At 40.4% G+C, this 22,319-nt stretch overlaps 1 protein-coding gene across 6 annotated transcripts in view; it reads right to left on the bottom strand.

The window, feature by feature from the left end:
- The window catches only part of pak4 (p21 protein (Cdc42/Rac)-activated kinase 4), a 45,507-nt gene that overhangs the window by 10,219 nt on the left and 12,969 nt on the right, over positions 1-22,319 (bottom strand). For all 6 annotated transcript variants that reach the window (XM_005932631.3, XM_005932633.3, XM_042224835.1 and 3 more), the window contains 7 exons: positions 12,117-12,344; positions 11,733-11,938; positions 8,896-9,100; positions 8,101-8,334; positions 7,417-7,875; positions 6,410-6,543; positions 4,800-4,926 (listed from right to left, as the gene is read on the bottom strand). In XM_005932631.3, the coding sequence (XP_005932693.1) occupies positions 4,800-4,926; positions 6,410-6,543; positions 7,417-7,875; positions 8,101-8,334; positions 8,896-9,100; positions 11,733-11,938; positions 12,117-12,317 (1,566 nt within the window). In that variant the 5' untranslated portion in view covers positions 12,318-12,344. The remainder of the gene's footprint in view (positions 1-4,799; positions 4,927-6,409; positions 6,544-7,416; positions 7,876-8,100; positions 8,335-8,895; positions 9,101-11,732; positions 11,939-12,116; positions 12,345-22,319) is intronic.

The raw sequence follows: 22,319 nt of genomic DNA, 5'->3' as shown, positions 1-22,319 counted from the left end.
CGCCCCTCTGCCGAGAAACGCTTCTTGCTTGGCTGATTCTGCTTCCCCTGCCAGGCCAAACCACAAGCAGCAAGTAAAACCCAGCCCAGCACCAAAACACCACAGCTGCCAACAGGAAGCGCTCCGTGAGAGAACGAGACCACCCAGAGAACTTCAAACTACGGTTTTCAAATAAGCAGACCGCTACTTCCCCCAGAGCCTGCATTCACGTCAGTGCTTCATGTTTTATTGTAACCCGTTTAGGTTCATTCAGGGTGCTAACAGATGACACTCTGACTTGATTTTTTTAATTTACTGAAACTTTAACTACTAATACAGATACTGGAAATAAAATGACTGCATAGCTAATCACTAGGATGGAGCAAGACATCCTCTGCTTACAACGGGGAAACAATTTATTCTGGGAAGTGTACTCCTTAGACATGCCACTTTAGACTCATGTTAACCGAGCCATGTTTTAACTATGAGGCTGGTTTACAGGCAATAAAACGGTGAGAATTTATTTATTTTTTGGTTATACTCTTAAACTTGTTTCCTCTAAGAAGGTTGTGGGGGTTTATACTGTTTATTATTACACTGATAAAGAAAAATATTCTTAGAAAATCATTTAGAGGACCTGCCACCCTTCATACATTTGCAGTCTTTAGACATGTATGGAAGTTGCGCTTTCAGTTTTAGTGCTGTATGGGTGAGTATTTTATATAGTTGAGTTTCAACAGCATTCAGTATTTAGACTAATAAGATTTGTCAGATGGTGATGATGATTTGTGTGGGTGTTAAAAGTTTTGCATTCAAGCGATGTAAATTTCCTCATCAGACATTGAGCACAAGGCTGCATGCAAACATCTGCGTGCCCACCAGTTTTTTGGGAGCATGAGGACTTCAACACAAACCCTACAGATGGACTCCAAGTCTACTTGGAAAAAAGGAGAACAGGAATGACTCATCTGTGGTGTCCATCTGTGTCAGTAAGCAAATATAATCCCTCCCTTAGAGCCTTTTTCCCTCCAAAGATGAAATTTAAATAATAATAATAATAATAATAATAAGCTAACACTTTGTGTTTGTAGAATCTGCAGTGTTTGAAAAACTAGCCAACACATCATACAATAAATAAAAGAAACAATCTGAAGGTCATTAGAGCTACCAAAGCACTACTGGAGACATTACAATAGAAACATTTCTGCCATGTTAACGCTCGTTTACTCATGTTATTCTACTGCAGCAAACTGTGGACACAGAGTCTCACAGGAAGATTAAACACAGCTGGCAGGTGCTTTATCTGTCTCACGACAGAGTAGACAAAGCGCTTTGGTGTCACTGCAGACAAACGCTTGGTCATGCATAGATCTGGAGGCCGAGGGGATGGCGAAACCACAGCTCATAAAGACATCAACCCACAAGCATTCATCAGATGTGATCAAGCGCAAAGTGGTTTATGCAGAAGCATGAAATGTGTGACTTGCACAGCAAGTGCGCTCTCAGAAGAGGCTCAGCAAAGACCTCAGTCTGTGTATAATATATACGCACTACACTGTATAAGCAGGTTTCCTCTCATTGGAATTTATTCGAATTATTAAACGTGAATTAAGAAGTGGTGGGCCAACTCGGCCCTGCAGGGCTGAAGAGTTACAGTGAAACGTGTGGTCTTGATTGCAGCTTTAACAGCTGTTACAGACAGCCTAGCATCCGTGATCTGAATCTGCACTTTCTGACTAAAGGGGTGTGAATCCAGATCAAAGATGATTATGAGGTTATGAAAAAAAAGAAAGGTGGCAAACTGCTGAGCTCCAGTTTAATAATTTACTGTATAATAAGGCAAATGGTTGTTCTGTGCTGATGAGCTATTAACTGAGATGTGAACAGAATTACAAACAAAACCACCAAACGACGATGATCACAATGCCAGGAGAAACTGCAGGTGTAACGACGCCAGAAATACACGGCAGCCGCTTCTCTACAGGAACAGCACAAAAAACTTTTCTAATGAGGAACTGATTTTTGGGCATTTCATTGTACACAATATAGAGCCTCGTCTTCTATGAAGAAATGTGTGTGGATTTCTGCAGAATTTTGATTTCATGATGTGATGAGAGAGCTACAACACACACAGTGAACGCATTCAGCGTCACGGTTACATCAACTTATCCTATGTGAGAAAATTCTGGCAGCAGTGATATTAAAACATTAAGTCAGCAAGACCTGCAGAGTTCTTCAGGTTTAGAGGCACAGTTCGTGTGTGTGTGTGTGTGTGTGTGTGTGCGTGTGTGTGCGCGCGCACGCACACACACTATGACACACCAGAGGATGAGTTCCTTTTTTTATTGGTTTAACTGTGGTTTTATTTTCTGTAGAAAGTAGAAACTTGCTTGTCACCAGGCAGGAAGCGATTGGGCATCTGTCTCAGATGCAGTAGTGGTTAAGAGGCATCTGGTTCCTTTTTCTAGCTGCCATTTTATTTTAACTCATGCAAGAAGTGGGCTTGGTTTTGTCAGTGGCTGCAGTGCATCCTGCAGAGTTTGTGCACCTCAAGAGACTAAATTTAACTAGAAGGGATAAAGCTGCACCACTACGGGTGCATGCCATAGTCCTTTCTCACAGCAGACAGCGTGATGCGCTACAGCAGAAAACAACTCTGATAATGCTATTAATATTAGTGGTTAGTGCATTCTGCTTAAGTAATGGTTTACTGGGAAACCCCCACCCTCACATTTAAATAGAAAAGAGTCATACTTCAACTGTGCTCACTATATAACTAGCTAATAATTAATAATTTTAAAATTAAAACTAAGAATAAAAAGATAGGAGAGACAGCCTTTTTGTTAAAGGCTGTCTCTCCATGTAAAACACCATGTAAAACACTTTTATGTAAAAGTGTTTTACATGGATATGAACACAGGCCTGGGTTGAAATTTCTTCTCTTCCCTTGTTTGAAGTGTTTGAAAACTCCTCGTATTTGACATTTCAGGCTCATCTCTATCTGAATGTCTCTACATCTGACTGTTCTGCCCTTTCTCTATATCTAGTACACTTTCAACGTGGCAGGTATACTGGTGCAGGCTGGATTAAAGGCAGTGACAAGTTTGACAGTATTTGGATGAATGTTTTCTTATATTTTACCAAAACCCTTTTTTCTCCGTTTGAGTGACTGCTGCCTGCTCCACTCCGTGTGCAGTACATACGCGGGCATGTTTATTTGGCTAGCTTTGACATCAAGGCTTTTTCACATCTCTTAATCATGAAGTTTAACCATCATGAGTAAGTACCAAACGCCTTCACCTCAACGTCAAGCATAAGCCCAAAGTCCTATAAGTCTTAATCCTTAAAGAGACCTATGGAGAGGTGAGCCGGCCACAAAGCTCTACCTCATCAATTGACAGTCTCACGCTTAACGTGTTTTATTTAGTTTAAAATGGTTTCCTGTGACAGATTAATCCGACACTCAACATGCAAATGAGTAAACAAAAAAACTCCCCCCAAAAAACTGCAGCCCACAAGTTGCCCATTATGTACAGCCCCATACTGACCAGACACATTTACACAAGCACATTCAGCAGCTGTGAGCTCTTTTCTGAATAGTAAAAAAAAAAAAACCAGGGTTACACTTGCTAAACTGAAAGTGCACCACATTATAAAAAAAACAAAAAAACAAAAACACTGTGCAAACTCCAGTAAGGGAACTGAGGGTGGGGGTGGAGAGCTCAGTGATCATAGGACCAGAGAAACAACACCCCTGTCATAGAAGGCTCTGTCACTGTGACCCACATAATCGAGTGGAGGACAAGTTTTAATTCAAGCCGTCCCAGCCCCAGTAACGCTCAGGAGGTCAGCGAGTTCTGTCTATCGACGGGCTCTCCTGCCCTCTGCAAGCACCGCCGAGGCATACGAGGGTCTGAGGGGAAACGAATCTCCTTTGGTGATACTTCAACGGTCATGTGCAAGTCTATATTTAGACATGCACAACATTGCGATTTATGATATTTGTGCTCTTCTTCGTATGACTAATAGAAGACGCTCGGTGATAAAAGGTCTGTTACAGTCTTTTGCTAAAAAAGTGCTTTCTCAGCAACTACGTTGTGGTCTGACATAAAACCACAAGCGTGAGGCCGTTGTTTTAAAAACAGAACTATATGATTCACCTTCCTGTGAAACTTTGACCGATCAGCTGGCTGGGGTTTCTCTTGTGTTGCTCCAACATTAAAAAAAACTGTTCGGTTCTATGGAAAAAACATGTCAGACATTCATACATAATTTAAAGCAGTTCTTCGTTGTTTAGGTTTTAATTCCCTCAAAATTATTTTGAAAGGCGAGTCCCTGCAAACCAGCTAACAATTGCCAATCGCGACCCCACCGGCAGGATGACCAAGTGGCATTTAGCTGCTCTCTTATTCAGTGACTCAAATCCCACATTCCTTCAGAAGACAGTTTTTGTTCTGCTCTGGAAATCCGCTGTGAGCTGAGGGTCGCTCTAACCAGAAACCAGAGCATTTGGAGAATCCGTTCACATGCTGATGTGCGGAGCTCACTGAGGCTGCAGGGCTGGGCGAGGTTATCATTGTAAAGTTCTTTTCATGAGAGGAACTGACATGAAAGTCAGCTGATTATTGCTGATATGCAGTACTATGACTTTGTCTTTTTGCATTTACAGATGCACATGCCAGAGCAATGGCAGAGAAATACAACTTAATTCTGTGGATGTTGACAACATCTGAACGCTTGTTCCTTCCGGAGAAGTTTTATTGAGTGTTACGCTGCAAAACAGGAACTTAAACTGATTCTTACAGAAGTGTAGTACATACCCGTCCGTCATGAGTGAGGAGGATGGAGTCGCTCTTTATGTCTCTATGGATCACACCCTGTGTGTGAAGGACAGACAACGCCTTCAGGACGGACAGACACACTGTGGCGATCTGCTCCTCATTCATCCTGCAGACGAATAGAGACACCAGTTTTTGTGATTCAGTTCACAGTCAGGAGTGAAAAGTTCTTGAGCTACAATAATACGCATCACACAGGGTGTCTACATGTAAACACAAGTGCAATTTAAGACTTCAAGACCTCTTTTAGTACAAACTTAAGATATTAAAGCTAAAACACAGTCAGTTCCAAATAACATGAAATTAAATTATCTGATTAAAATTTAAGAAAATTGACAAAATTAGCAAACAAATCATTGTTTACTTAAACAACATCACATTTTCTGACCTACAACAATCAGCACAGTTTGTTAGCATTTTCACAAGCGGGGCTTAAACCCTATTCTCTGGTCATATGTTAATAAATTTGAATGTTCCTACTTCTGTAAACTAACAAGCAAATTGGCTTCCTCTTCATCGTCATCATTTCTATCAGTGTACTGCAAGTCTCCAGGCCTAAAATAACCACCTGCCTGGGCAAGATTTCAGTGACTTTGGTTAATAAGACCTAGAACTGTTTCATTAGCTCATGCAGGTTATCGGTCTTTTACTGTTAAACATTTCCGTATATAAAAACAGCAAGATGAGGGTGGTGAAACTAGCACATCCATCATGATGTATTACCTAAATGTTTTCAGAGGGACAGAAATTATTACGTGACATGACTAAAATATTCCCATCACACCAATCCAAATTTACTTTATGACATTTATAGAAAAAAAAGCCCCTATGCGTGTTTTAGACTTAGATGATTCAGTCTGCCAAACACTCTCACTCCTGTTGCGTGGAAAACAATGTAAAATGACATAGATTCTGTGCTGAATAGATAGGAGACAGCGCCCCCTTATGGCGGAAATCATATCTGGTGAACAAACAGCTTAATAAGGGGCAGACTTAAATGGCTTAAAGCATATGAAAAAGGAATATAATGGGTACAATGCCTAAAGTATTTTGGTTTCCTTCAACTAGCAAACATTGCAAAAAAACAAATCTATACAGTAAAAAAATTGGAACTAATTTTCTCCTCCTTAAATTCCAGCATTCAGTCCTCATTAGCTTGAACACTGGAGCTAAGCTAACAGAAACTAGCTGACATCACCTTTTTTCTTGCTTTACTTCACCACCTTACAGCTAAAGTTTGTATTCATTTTGAGACTTTATTAAATCACTCATAAAGCCTTGAACGGCCTCGCTACTGGTCATACAGCAAACATGGAGATCAACATGTGCACACATGCTTGCATCAGTGTCAGATACTTCGATAGGCTCTATGTTTATTCACTGCATATGCATAAATTAAGGTTTAGTGTGTGTATATATTGGTAATTAATATCACTATTGCAGCTGGGAGAACTCAGTAAACCCTGAAATGTCTCAGTGATTAAGAAAATGAATAGACAGGTGGATTTTTACTCTTATTATTGTTATTATTATAGCCATTTAATACTGCGAGGTGCTGCATAAATGACTGATGTATAAAGTTTCTCTCTCACCTTGTATGTGTCACGATGTCAGTGAGCGCTCCTCCCTCCATGAACTCCATGACGACCCAGAGCTCATCCCCCACCAGGTAGCTGTTATACATCTCCACCACGTTCTCATGGTGATAGTCCCGCATGATCACCACCTGCAGTTACCACACAGAGAGGTAGGATCATCACATTACTTTGATCGCACTGAAGCCCTGCCTCGTCACTCATGAAGGGAGTCCAGTGTTTAAAATCCAAGGCGGAAATCTGCAACTGAGGTGAAGACGAGATGGAGCGTGAACCCCACAACGCTTCAGGCGGCAGCGCAGGCTCCTGAGATGTGTCTAAAGGCGACTTCTTACTTTCTGTATTGGTTTTATCTTGACTCGAGTGTGGGGAGAGATTTCACGCATTTCCTACCACTCTGATGTATTAACATAAAAATCTATGTTTGGAAAGCATCAAATATTATTTTTAGATTTGAGACTATTAAAAAAACCAGATCTGTATGAACAGAGAAAGATCTCATCTCCTCTCTGGTTCAGCCAGCTTTCTGAATGCCTCTGAAATACAAACGCAACATTTGTATTGACAATGTTTTACCGTGCCGATTAAACTGGGTTAAATTTTGATTGTTTATTGTGTTAAAAACGTATCAAACTTCATAAATTTTAAATATACAAAAACAATTGAATCTGACTGAGGATGCATTTTGGTTTTATTTAGATTTAACACAGTGTCCTAACTTTTCTGGGTTTGTACGTTTACCATGGACCCTTTTCAAAATAAAAGCCACCTAAAACCTCATACACTGCCTTGTGTAAATTTTCAAAAGTATATAAATTACAGATCTCCAGAGATCAGTGACCTCACAGCTGGTTAAGGCAATGGCCATCAGTGCAGTAAAAAGTGCAGAGCAAACGAGCCAACTGGAATAACCAAACGCTCTACATTCCCTACTTCTGTGTACTTTTTGCCATAATCTGGCATGTTAACTCTGACCTTTTTAAGTTGCCAAACAGATCTTTTACCTCGTTGAAGAGGAGTTCTCTGCGCTGTTGTTTCCTCAGGTCCATCTTCTTCACGGCGACCAGTTTTCCTGTGGTTTTCATCGTAGCGATACACACAATCCCTGTGGAGCCCTCACCAATCTTAATGTAGTGATCCAAGTAGGTCCGCGGATCGCCCGGATCGACCACCATCTGCAGTGCCGCCCTGAACTGCTCATGGGAAACTCTCTGGGGTTCCCTCTGTGGTGAGCGGCCCTGAGGAGGAGCACCCGATGCAGCGGGCCCAGAGGGTACAGGGGGTCGTGGGGCTGGAACGTTGGGGTGAGGGGTGTGCGGGAGCTGGGAGGACTCGGGGGCCAGGATGGGGTGCGAAGAGTGATGAGGGTGTGGGTGGCTTATAGGGGGTTTGGAGCCAGAGGAACCTCGGACGGAGCCGCTAGAGGGGCCGTTCTGAGGTGAGGACTCATGGTGTCGACTCACCTGGAAAAGAGAGCCAAACTTTAGCACAAACTTAAATCTAAATGAAGCTTTTCTGTCACAACATCTTCCAACATCTCGTGAGGTGCACGAGTGTCAGGATTATTATGGAGCTATGGTAACCGTCACAAAGAAAGCAGCTAAATCTGATCTGGAGATCTGCCAGCAGGCTCAGTTTAGACACGTCTGTGATTTTATCACTGGTTCCCTGAGGGTTCCCACCCCTACCTGTCCAGTGGGGCTGCGCCCGCCATCGCTCTCTGTCCGCGGGTATGTGTTAAACGGCCGTGTGGCTTGTTGAGCAGTTTTCATCACTCCCTCAGACATTGGCAGATTTGGGGTGCGTATGTTGGGTCCTGAGAGAGGCCTCTTGTCTCTGGGAGACTGAGGACTGCTGTCCCGTGCCACATAGCTGGACTTTGGCCTGTGGTCACCAGGCTGATCCCGCTGAGCCCCATGATCCTGAGGAGCGGCAAAAATCCAGAGAAAGTAAATTAATGCGAAGTACTCACGGAGAGACCGACAGAGAGGAGGTGCTTGTACTGCCTGTTACGCTTTTATTTTCTGTAATATTTAATATAAATGGTGAATGGAATTGCACTTACATAGTGCTTCTCTACTCTGAGCACTTAAAGCACTTTGTACTACAAGCCTCATTCACCCACTCACACACATTCATACAGCGTTTAATTCTGTGGCTAAGCAACTTCTATAAGAATCACTATTTTGCGAGAATATGTGGGCTAAAGGAGCAAGGGGTCAAACTGAACCACAACCGACCTTTTGTTATAATGTTCATGTCAAACATGCCCAAATTTCCAATCATGATATCAGTGTGAAGCAAAAGGCTTCAGATTACTCAGTTTCAACATTTTTCCCCCCTAATTTTGGATAAATGTGATGACGCCTTCTGTTTGTGAGGGGGGAGTCAATCAGAAGGAAACTGGGCAAGAACTGAGCATCAAACAGCCTTAAAAATAATAATACAGCTGTGAATGTGAATCCAGGTTCTTCCGTGTCTACCTGGTCTCTGTCCCGAGGCTGTCTGTCTCTGTGAGGGGGAGGAGGGGGGCCTTGTCTGTCCCTCTGGGCTCTGTTGGGCTCTTGACCCCGGGGCTGCTGTTGGGGGCGGCCCTGGATCACCTCATCTGTCTGAGGAGGACGGACTCCGCGCTGACCTTGGTGGCGGGGGTCACCCCCGCTCTGCTGGTCTTGTCTGAGTCGGTCTCTGAAAATCACATCGACACAAATGTAAATACAGAACAGATTTATAATATTATTTCATTAATTTGCATTTCTCCTTTATTTTGCATTTTATTTATTTTCAAGTTGTTTCCAGTTGAGTTTTTACTGTTTGAAAATGTTGAGTTTTAGTATTTTTACTTACTACAGTTTATTACAGAGGGTGTTTGTCAGTTCAAAATAGACTTTATGATATAAACATAGCTTGCAGTGAAGACAGAAGACTCACAGTCATGTTGACATGCCAAATCTGAATGAACAAAAGGACTGAAGCCTCATTAGGCAGGTTGTGTCAAGAAGAACGAAAGCAAAGACATTTCCTGTACAGTTTTCTTTCTGTTTAATTATTTTTTGTAAACGGAGGTCATTTCAGTTAAGTGAAAAAACTATAAAGGGGTGTGGTATACATTTTAGTCATCCCACCAACAAAGATGGAAAAGCAATTATCCGAAAGAAGATCTTGCACTTAAATAAAATACAAAAATAAAATAACACAAAATAAAAAAACACAGACAATATCTTTATTTTTTTCCTTTGCTGCAGATGTTTATTGAGACTGGGATGTCCACATGACTGTGCTGACAACCTGAAAAAATGCCACGTAATAAAACAAAACAAAAGATAAACAAACAGAGTAATCAAAAACTGAAACTTAACACAAAAACTACTTAAAATATAAAAGAACATTTATGGTAAGTACTAGAGATGGCACGATACCACTTTTTTATGTCCGATGCCGATATCATAAATTTGGATATCTGCCGATACCGATATGAATCCGATATAGTGTTTTTTAATCAACAAAACTGTTTTTTTTAAATATCTTGCTGCATTTTGTATAAGTTCATACTCAAGTTTAAAACAACTACACTAAAGCTATTCTATACCTGTATGCAAAAAAAAAAATTTCATAGTTCAGCAATACTGATCAATCTAATAAACTTAGACCTACACCATCCTCCCTATTCTGGTATTTTAAAGAGTACTTAGCGTAAATATTAAGCAACCTAACTAATAGGGTTCCAACTCCCAGCAACAACAAAAATAAATAAATAAAAAATAGGGAACCACCCCTCACGCTCCACCTCATGATGCTTAATCGACGTAATCAACCTTAATTTGATGCAGTGTGAAAAAAAATGCACAGAAATCAATTATTTTTCAAGAAATATTAAATAGATTCAACATCTTTCTTCAACAAAATTGCAGACTGCACAGATGGTACTTTCCCAAAGGAAAAAGTACTATAGCTTACTAGGGTATATATATTAGACTTAATAGTCACTATATACAGTAATTGACTTCTATTCATTTTACAGCAAATTAAAACTTTGGGTGTCAGATAATTATTTATTAAAAGCTCGACATTTTAAATGAGAATAAGAAAGAAAAGTATGTCTTTGTGCCCCCTTTTCTCTGTTAATGCCCTATCGGCCCCCCTGGCTAAACTTTGCTAGATCCGCCCCTGCACAGTTACCAGCCGTCAGCTACGTAGAAAAAGATCCTCGAGTAGAAAGTAATATTAAATAAATTCTAACAACAGCTGATCAAGCTTAAACGTGCTGCTGTTGTTTATCCGCTGGTTTCCTCTTTCTGGTGCAAAGTGGGCCAAAAACAAACCAGAGAGACTCGCGACAGAAAAGCCGATCAGCTGATCGTTAAGCAGTTTCATGATTGAAGTAGCAGCCGGAGAGCGAGAGGCAGTCGCTCGTTAAGCTTAACGCAGGAATGCTTTACAAACATTCAGAGATGGACTTACACACTTGCTTTACTTCTCTCGGGGATAACTTTGTCGGAGATGAAATGCCGGGTTGCTAGCGAAGCTCCACATGCTATCCAGACCACCGACAGGTCCCGCATGCCACAGCCGCTCTATCACGTGATGCATACTGCTCCGACGTGCTAACGTTCTGAGGTGAGTTACGGCGTGTTGCAAGTTTTGTGAGGTGCTTTCGTGATATTTAATGGATCGGATTACATTTTTTATTTTTCTCCGATATCCGATCCAGTAATTTAGGTCAGTATCGGACCGATACCGATACGTAATATCGGATCGGTCCATCTCTAGTAAGTACACAATATCATTTCAGTATAGTTTAGATTTCATGACAATTTACTAAGTTTCTTCACTCCTACTTAAGTAATCCAATACTCATGAGTAAGCTTTCTTTAGCTGGTCCTGAAAACATTTGGTGTGTAGGGGGTAATGGTGCCTTCCAGAGGAAGTCAGAATTGGAACACGCCCTTATCTCAGCCTCATCAACCCGAGTTAACAATCCAAAATGGTGGCAGTGAACGTAAACAGTATTAAAATATGTAAAACTTGTAATCTGTACTGCCACTGTTGTGCATTTGTGACTCACTAAATAAGCTATGGATAGTCCAGAGATTAGGATGCATCCATGAACGTGCTGCAGTGGTGTTTTGTTTTATGCTGTATTGGTAGTAATGGATGAATTGCTCTACCTTGCTAAGAAGCAAAACAAACCCTGCTTTTCCGTTTTTTCGACTTTACGAGAACGCACTCAACAGTTCCGGCATCCAACTTCCGAGGAAGCTGGAACGAGGCAAATGTGCACGATTATCACTCCACGGGGAGCTGTAGTTCATCGTCTCACCTGTCTTGTCTGTCTGAGTAGTGTCTGTGTTGAGGATCTCCGTTCTCCTGCCCTCCACCTCCTCCTGAAGAGCTCGAGTCCCTGCGAGGGTGTGTTGGAGGACTCCCGCGCCGCAGGGAGTTGGAGCGAGTAACGGACATGGTATCGAACTCATCCAGCAGCCATGTTAGAGACTCTGTTCCCATCCTGCTGCCGCGTACGATGGTCTGGAGATTTAAAAAAAGAAAGAAAAAAAAAGGAGGATGCAAAGTTAGCAGGTTACAGGGCTGGCAGCGTGTGTTGTTTTTGTATAAAAATGACTGAAAACTACAATCACGAGAATATTTTAGATCGTCTATCACTAAAGAATCAGTATGATAAACTCAATCTCTGATTTTCGCTCACCTTTCGCGGTTCTACGGTAGTGATGATAGTCGCGTCGATAAAGGGTTTGGGCCTCTGCGCCGTGTCTTCGATGAGTGACTGCCATTGCCGCGGCAGCCCGACAAACTTCTGCTCCTGCTCGTCAAAGTCCGTGTGCACACGGTGCTCAAAGTTGGACGGAGCTGAGATCTGGATACGAGACTTCTTCTTTTTGGCAAACATGATGGCAGCTGTGGCCGAGCATCAGACCTGTGTGGAGGAAGGTGGAAAGGGATGAAGGCTAACAGAAAGTAACAGTAAGGAGAAAATGCAAATGTAAAACTCCCAAGTAAAATATGTAAAACACACATGCATGCTCACAGGCAGCGACGCTCGAAAACAACTGCTGTCAAGCTTTGAAAGTCACATCTCATTTAAGGGTTTTAGAGGCTGTGGATGAAGTCTTCTCAATGAATCACTTTCTAAAAGTCTCCATTTTCTTGTCATGGTTTTAAAATGCCTCGGGTTTAATTTGCATCGTATGTTTGATTAAGCTCCTTTTATCATGTGTTCTGTTTTACCTGTTCTTTAAACACTCAGTTATACCATTTGTTTATTTTAAGTTTTCTTTTTTCATTTATCATATTTAAAGCGCTTCTCTCTCTCCCCCATGTGGCTCTCTGTTTTATGATGAACCTGATGAAGTCCACAAACTGAAACCGGTCAGTCAAATAAAGGTGTTCTACACAGTAAGAATTGCTGGAGCTTCAAGCTCGGCAGAAGTAAACTCAAATATCAAACAGTTTCAAGAAATCTGCAGGTGATAACCGGGTGTTTCCTACCAAACGTTACTATTAAGACAAAGCAAAAGTACTTTCAGTCAACTCTGAGAGCTTTTTTCTTAGCAGATATTTTTATTCGTAAAAAAGTATTTAAATCTTTGCTTTGCGTGTCAGTGTAAATTTGTGTGTTTTTGGAGAGACAGACTCAATTCGTTTTTAAAAACATGATTAGGCTGAAACAAACATACTAATCGAGTCATCTTTTGTTGTACTGCTTTGGCCTCTTGCAGACGTTAATCGAGAGTCAAATGATTCAAAATCCTGTTTCTTTTTAACCATTAATCAAATGTGAGTTTTGGCCAGTTTTGGCAGCACTCGCGGCGTGTCACGTACATACTCTGTAGTGAGTCATTAACAGCTCACATTTTGCCAGATAAAACAGACAAATACACGATTCTGCACTTATCACTTAAAAATAATTGTGATTTCAACTTATCACCGTGTGCAAGTGGGAGGATGTCTCAGAACGCCCTTTATCTCATCCTGCAACATTTTCCTTTGAGGACTCATATTAGATGGCCATAAGACGACGAAATAAAGAAGTGGTTTTAATATTTTCGATATTTAACTTGTTGGAAGGACTGTGAGGCACGACTCAGGATTGACACTCGCTTTTTACTTCAGCTGAGGGTTCTGCCATCCTGCTCCCAGAAAAAGCCTCCACGTGTCCCTGATACTTGACAACATGAGCACAGGCCCACGTGAGGCTCAACAGATCGTGCAAGTGGAAAAAAAGCCATGTAATAAACTGGCAGTCTGTCCCGCCAATGATGTTTTCTCATGTTTGACAGATGTCCACACTTAGCTAGTGACCTTAATAAAATCACCTGCTGTTGTGGTTGACTGAAACAAAAACCAGCATATGTTAGAAAACAGCAGTCTGGATCCAGTATGAAAAGAGCCACTCCCTGTAGTCAAGCAGGGGAATCAGGTAAAGCAGGTGACTGACAGGTGAGGTGGAGGGGCGTGCTCATTACATATTTAAAAAAGTCAAATCTGAAAAGTTCCCACCTCAGCGAAATCACCTGATGATTTTTTTTGATGTACTTAATGAAGCGGTGCAAAAAATGTTAAAATCACAGTAAATGTTTTCTGAACTACACAGATGTGCTGAACCAAATCAATTTTATACCCACTCCAAATATCACAATCTAAAAGGCTAAATCTTATTTTCTTCTGTGTGATTTTTGTTTCTGCGAACAACATTCAGCATCAGTCGTTGTGATTTGCTGCAAACGATCCTCTGCTTGCATATAAAGACAAAAGGTAGAGCCTGATGGGTCCCTCTCAGCACTGGCATTACTCCTCACTGTCTTTTGCAGTTCTGGTTATTCATTATTAGTCGTGTTCATTATTAGTTTAGTTGAACAGTTTAAGTGATAGGGAAAAGTCTGAATCCAACATCATCATTGTGTGGCTGGTTTGTGTACCATCACCACTCCGAGAGTCTATGACTAAGAAAAAATTCAGTTGTAGTATATTTATAGTAGGACAGTAAAATCTTACACGGCTTCATTGCACAAGAAGGATTCTGAGCTGGCTTATTAAAAACAGCTGCTTTCTACAAAATACTGTGCTCATTCGCTCCATTTGCTCATGAAAAGAACAAAAAACAGGAGAAAGTCGAAAACAAAGTGATGAAAAAGATGCTGGGATAGAGGGCGTGATGAGGCAATTCAGAGGGCGATCTGGGCGGGTCACAAGTTAACAGAGCATGAGTCATGTTGCTGAGCTCACAGGCTGCTGTGGTAATAAAGTCTTTCACAGCAGGAGCGTTTGAAGTGAAGTGAGACCCGCCTAGAAACACACTGAGAAATGAGAGGTTCAGAGCCAACGACGCAGCACAGACAGAGGACATCAGTACAGAAAAATAAATCAGGATCAACGTCGGCAAAGAAAAAACTAACTGTACCTACAAAGTACTCTAAGCAGTTTAATGAGCACACAAAATGAAAATAGAAATAATCAAGAACTAAAGGAAAACCCAAGGACTAAAAAAAAAGTATTCCAGTCAAATCTTAAAACCTCACTCGATTTGCCAGATGTGCGAAAGCAGCCGATGAATGGCGCAGGCAAATGTTAAATGATGGATCAAAGTAGAAATGCTCATGATCTTCAAATGTTCAATCATTAGTTGATTGAACATTTATTTCTTGTTGACGGTTCCCTGTGTGCCGGGGATGAGCGGGTGCTGTAAACACAGGAGGTTCAGGTATCTCAGCATCATATTCACAACTGATGGGAAGATGGAGTGTGAGAAACCGGTGCAGCTTCCTCTTGGTCCTGTTGTTACTACAATATTTTATTAATAAATACTTTTTATTTTACCTACTTACGAAAATAAATTTTAACCTTAGCTTGATGCTTCCTTACACCCTAGGGAAAGACTCACAGTCTCTTCCTCCTAGTGAGGAAGAAAGTTTATTAATTCAACATTAACACTGGATCAGAAGTCAGTACCAGCAGATAATCAAAACCAAGGTATTGGTATCACATTTCAACTGGAAAAAGTCATGAGCTCCATTTAGTTACCCAAAAACGAGTCTGCTGGGTTAATCCTCAGAGATCGAGTGAGGAGCTCGCAGTAGAGACACTGCTCCTTTGTGTCAGAAGAAACAAGCTAACGAGGTCCCGGGGAGGTCTAACTAGGAGAGACCCTGAGGTAAATCCCAAACTTGCTGAAGAGATTATATATCATCTGGACTAGAAGCACAGCTATAAAGGAACTGGAAACTATTGTCCGTTTCCCCCTCCCTTCGACACCTGCAGAATAACCTCTAGGATATCTGTCAAGAACAGCATGATACTAGCTACCAGAGGTCAGACAAGTGAAGCAGGAAACAAGAGAAACATGAAAGACAAGAGATGATTACAACCATCAAAAAGCCATGTATGCAACTCATGACAAATATAAACTTCAATGAATTTGAGTGGGAACTCCGAGCAAGCTTGCCTCCACCAGTGTGTGAATGTGAGAGTGAATGAATAGTGGAATTGTAAAGCGCTTTGAGGGCCCCGAAAAGTGCTATATAAATGCAATCCATTACTATCATTATTATTAAGTCACAAGTCTATGACAAGTATGCAGTTATTTAAGAGAGGTTGAGGTAGGTGAATTCCCAACACAGTCAGATGGGATGCAGCAGATCTTAAAGCCGACAGCTCCTGACATGTGGTGCATATGAGAACGGTTAGTAAACGAGCGTCATGTGTTTTGCCTCCCTTGCACTCTATCCAGGAAGCTTCCCCTTAAAACAAACCAAGTATTTCCAGTAATATGAACGTGTCTGAAAAAGGCTATTTCCTCTTGATAGGATAAAAAATCTAATGAAATGAATGGTAGACAGATCAGCTGTGATTTATATATGCAAAGCTGTTCTCTCAGTTTTCTCAACAGGATTATCAAAGACAGATTCCATTGGAAAAGAGATGAACTAAGATGAAAACAGAAAGAGATACAGACTCATTACCAGTTCATACTGTAAATAAGAACCAAGCCTTAGAGAAAAGTAAAAAAAAATTTTTTTTAAATTAAACTCTGTTCTGTATTTCTATGAAATAATTTTCAGTGCTCAGTGAAATCTCACAAATAATCAAATAATTTAAGTTTTTCTATATTTAGTCAATATTTCCTTGCTTTAAATTCAAGTATTTTTCCTTCATCATCTCTTATATCAACAACCATTGAAGTTACAGGACAACTATAAAAATGTAAACTGTAAAGAGAGATCCATTTTCAAAGGTCATTAACCTATTTTTTTTATTCTCTTCTACGAATTTTAGTGACATCTGTACAAGAAGCGCTTGTTATGTTTATGTCTCTGTATGAATGACTGGAGAAGGTCAGGAGGAATTAGATTAGAAGTCTGTCGCTATCACCATTTCCAAACGCTGATTCAGTTCCTAAAAGTAAACAAATACAAAATGGTCCAAATTTCTTCAGCTCCAATAAAATGATCACTTCAGGAGTTAGTGATGTTGGACTAGCTAACTACAGAGCTGTGGTTAGGCTAATATCAACACATCAGAACAGGAAAGTGGGATGAGGGTTAAACTGTTCTCAATAAAAGTTCCTGTTGAGGGTCCCTGATGGACAAATGCTGTCATTAATATGTTGCTGTGTGGTTTGTTTTACTCGGAAGCTTATTGTCCACACTGAAAACTGTGAGACCTACTACGCATGAATATTGATCACAAAACTTTTGAGGGGCCGAGTAAACAGTTTTTGGGAGCTCGCCTCTGTTCAAATAACACGACATGAAGAACTGCAGAACCTTAAAATACGAGAAACAGAGTCAACAAGTCGGCATTTCACAAGCAGACAGGGAAAGCTAACACTGGTGCTAATGCTAATAATGCTAAAAAACAAACAACAGCATCTGGAAGTCATGTGTGACAACAGCCACTCTTATTGCTTTAGGTTTAGTGAGCAAAGCTGAAGCATGCAGACTTTTTTTGACCAGATCAAAAATTTAGCTTCACACTTGAACACATATTCAGTTTTTTCCCTGGAATCCCCACCCAGCTCCCAACTCTGGATTTAATTCCCATTAGCAGAACTGACTCGCAGCTGACTTGCAACAGCACAGTTACAACATGGATGATAAATGCCTCTTTCCAGTTATAATGAGTCTGGTGACAACAGGGAGAGGAGAATAAATCACCACAGAGGCCTATCATTAGTGTTTGGGCTGAGACACCAAAACAGTCAGTCAATGCATCTGAACTGAAAGGAACTGAAAGAAAGCACTGCCTAAAGGAAGGATAAAAAGTTATGACAAAAGACTGAGGAGGATTACTACACTACAGTAACACAAACCTTATACTCCTACATTTAAATACAAACAGTTATCTGACGGATTAAGTTGTAATATACAACAAAACACAGGGGCCTGTTACATACAGGAAATCAGTACAAAAAACACATGTGAGGGCTGATAATGACATTGAGCATCTCATATTTGTGGCGGTCTGGCCTTGAATCAAAGAGCCCTGCGGCTTTCAAATCCTCTGCTTTTTCTTTCTCTTGCATTTGGAAATATGCGGAGCTCTGAGCCAAATGGCTGTGGGTAAAAAACAAGATTTTACTGCGGCCTTCAAGAGCCAAGAAATGATAAGATTCATAAGTAACAAAGGCCGAGTGGCAAACAGTAAACAGATTATGGAGCTCTGACCTCAGAGATCCCGTTTGATTTGAGAGCAAACCTTCTTCTCTCACAGGTTGCTTCACTGTTGCATGAACAAACCTAAGTGTGTGGGCGCAAAGACAAAGTTTACATGAAAGGACAAGTGAGTCCAGGCATGCAGTTCAATCAGGAGATGATAACTGCACAAGCCTGTCAGGACAAAATAACAACAGAGATGAGTCAGTAACTCATTCATCCCAGCACACAACACAGAATGAGCGTGTTAAAAACGGTCCATTCAAGTGCACTAACCTGAAGAATAACCAGGTACATTTTTGTTTATCAAACAGCCAAAATTGATGGAAAAATACTACTACTGTTATGTAAGGGGATACAGGCTCACTGCCTTAACCCACACTTTCTGTTATATATGATCAGTGAACAGCTGATTTGACTGGATCTGAACTTAAACTAAATTACAAGACAGACAGCTGACAGCCTGCCAACACCTTAGCTACGCGCTGCCAAAATCAGACCAAAGGAGAAAACTCCAAAGACAAAGGTGAAACCATGAAAGATTGTTCCTCATGTTCACCTTTTGAAATCTTTAACTTCCTCTTGACAGATTTTGTTGATGGAAGGATCTCCTCCTGACACAGAGACACGATCTGAATTAAACTGCAAGTTTCAGCTTTAAGAAAGGGGTCAAAATAACAACAACAACAACAACAACAACACGAACATAAATATAATTAATGAAAAAAAAGACTGTTTATCCTTTTTTCATGAATGCTGGAAGACAAAGTCATAAGTGACAATTAAAATTTTTCGTTATACTATTCATAAAAGGTCTCAAACTATTGGCACAAAAATAAATATGCTTGTTAGTAAAAAAAAACATTTTGCTGAAGTTGCATATTTCTTTAACATCTTGGCCTAGAAAAGCCCACTGATCTCAAAACAAACACATAAATTAATGTGTTTGGAGACCAAACCAGACACCACTCTTCTAGCTTTTACTGTTTAAAAAAAAGTTGAAATAGAGAATACAGAAAATATATAACAGATATGAACTTCAACCAGAGGTTAACGTAACTAAGTGCCTGAATGCTCTGCATAATTTAGCAGCCAAGCGGGGTTTTTTTTGCAGAAGTGAGTAAAAGTTTTAACTGAGCTTTGTTTGAAAAGCAATTTCATTGTATGCAAGTAAAATCTGCCTAACAAGCTGTTCGATATAACGATATATATCGGATGATGATATAAAAACATCTATCGTTTCATTTTACGCTATCGCTTGTTTCGTGGTGTCGCAAAATAAACGTTTACGGCAATATTTTTTCATTGTTTTGATGGTCACTGTAGTGGCTATATTAATTTCTTAAAGTTCTCTCTTTCTCTTATATTTAATATAACCACACTACTGACAGACAAGCGCCTGTTTTTATGCATTGTCATTAGCAACAACGACGGTAAAACCATCGCGTGTCCGCTGGTTTAGTTTACACATAAACCTTTCACAATAAAGTTCAAGATCCTTTTGAGACTTTTCAAAATAAACTGAATCACGTGAAAGAGTATGAAGGGTGTTTACAGATGAGAAGCCAAAAAGAGCCGCCAGGTGCTAAAAAAATAAACCATACACTCAAACGTTGGAACAGGCTTTTCCCCGCAGCACGCCGTGTAATAAATACTCACAAAGAAAACGGCATGTATCGTTTCATGCATCGGTTAAAACATTCGACTCCAGGTACACGACGCCCAGCTGGAAACACTTCACGCAAGTGGAGCTGCCCGAGATTCACAGAATTTACAGAAAATGTTAAATTTTTGTGATTTATATCGTTATCGATGTCTTATATCGGGATATGAGATTTTGGTCAAATCGCACAGCCCTATTGGATCAGAGATCTGAATCACTCCAAAACAATCTCACATGTGCAAATGGATTAAATAAACTGGACAACTAACATCTAGGCAGCACATGGTGTGGTCATAAATATTTGTCCACCACCACAGTTGACTTTAAAACAAAGTCCAGACTTTCTGCATCAACTGTTTAGGAATTACACAGGCCCAGTATTTCTGGACCTGACTGTGGCTGGCACAGCTGGGCTGGACAGGAAGTGTCCTGCTTGGTTGAGCTCTTGATTGTTTGGTTGTCACAAATAGGCAAAATGGGACAGGACTGCACTGCATCACCCCCTCAAACATCTATAATTTGTCCTCTCTGAGCAAAACAAGCACATCCCTCCCTAAACACAACAATCAGTGTAGTTACAGCTCCCCTGTATTTTCCCCTCCCTCCTACTGCAAACAAAAAAAAAAAAATCCATCTCTCACCATCCTCTCGCCCCACCACCCGCCATTTAGCTCTCAATCTGCTCCCAAAATTCCCTTCAATATCTCCATCTTCCTGTTCTCCTTTTCCCTTTAAGCGTTTTCCATCTCCTCCCCCTCCTTAATTTAACCTCCTCTGCTGTATGCCTGGCTGAACCGTGAGAAAGCCTGTCTGGTCAGTGGGGCAGAGCCGGGCTGATGAGCTCTGGACGAAGCTGCTGTCCTCCGGCCTGTTTCACGTATTGTACATTATGGGTGGTCTGCACTCTGAGAGGCATCGAGAGGCGGTGTAATGACAGGGACCGCACTATGAAAGGCTGCTTCTGAACTGGCACCAGATCCAAATATACAGTACACAGAGGGATTTGTTAGGAATGATCCCTCTGATTGTACTGCAGACATACGTTTGATGTGGCTCTATTTAACTTACAAATGTCTCTCTTCTTCTCTCTTTCTATAAACAGCATCAGTTGGCTAAATGGCAGTCACAGTCCATTTATGATGGAGCAGTATGAAAAGCCTGATTTTTCAGTGGCTATTTAAGATAAAGCAAAATCTTAAATAGCACCTGAAACAGATTTTAGGTTCAAGTCTTCCTGATCAAAGGAAAATCACCAGGACTTTGATTTTTAAGAAGTTACTGAGTATAAAATGCATTTCTTTTCATCATAAATAACACAAAAATGTCTATTTTCCTTTTAAATCAGGTAGCAGCGACTCTTTGCTTTGCCTATATGTGAAACATTCGTACCATTTTCAGTTGGAAAGATACTATAAAGTTAATTTTTATTAGTATTATTCTTTTCCTCTCTAAATTTAACTAAAGCTATCAACAGGGTGTGAAGAAACAGCCACTATGACTTGAGGAGATATCAAGAACAGATATCAAGTACAACCACGCACTAGCACTTTGCTGCAATACCGATTTGCACCACAAGATAGTGAAACAAGGTAATGCCATCATTATTTAAGCAGTCAAATCATTAACACCTCATTCTATTTAAGAAAATGCAAAGCCTCCCTGAGATGAAAACAGAAGTATATAAAAAAACAACAACAACAACCCAGCAACACATATCTGGAAACATCACCAGAACTACAGGTAAAACACTGCCACCCGCCAGTGAATGTTATATTTTATTGGCATAATTAGTTAAGGACACCTGCTCTGCATGCATTACAGTTTTTTCCCCCCTCCAAGCTAATTGTTTTTCTCCATTCAGACATACCTCACATAGCTAACTTTCTAAGGATGCACTTACGGCACTCAGGTGTTGATAAACTTCAGAAAGTCAAACTATATCTTTAAGGCAGCGTTATAAATTAGACTATTATGCCAAGTAGCACAGATGTTCATCACCCCATGTAGTAACTTGTTAGTCAGTGACCTTCCTGCAAAGAAACCAGTATTGTCATTTTCACCAACTAAAGACTAATATCTATTTTCATTAATAAAACACTTAAAAATAAGCAGAAATGCAGATATAATGATGTATAACAATGTCACAATCTCGCTGGCTTTACCAAAGAAGGAAAAAGTGCCGCAGTTAATAAATTCTGAAAATATGAAAGTTACATTTGCAAGTAAGACCATCCAGTTTTGCTAATGTGGAGTAAAAAAAGTCTCTCAATCTATAAAAAAACAACAACCCTCAAACAAAAAAAACCTTACAAATAATTAGATATCAGATCAGTTCTGTACATTTTTATTTGGTTTTCACAAGTTTGAAGGCCCCTTCAAATATTGCTGACCTATCTTAAAGCTGTTGGACCGTGGGAATATGTTTAATTAAAGCACAGGAACTCTCATGTTTACATGAAGCCACAATGACTGATAAACGCTTTAAATTTAACAGCCAGGCACATTTTCTAGGGCTGAGGTATTAAATGATCTCTAAATGATACCTGGTAACCTGCCAATGCAAATGGTGGAGTACAGA

This window comes from Haplochromis burtoni, unplaced genomic scaffold, assembly GCF_018398535.1.
Source record: "Haplochromis burtoni strain Fernald_Lab_line unplaced genomic scaffold, NCSU_Asbu1 Contig_153, whole genome shotgun sequence".
Taxonomy (NCBI): Eukaryota; Metazoa; Chordata; class Actinopteri; order Cichliformes; family Cichlidae; genus Haplochromis; species Haplochromis burtoni.
This window is presented reverse-complemented; position numbering and strand designations above follow the sequence as displayed.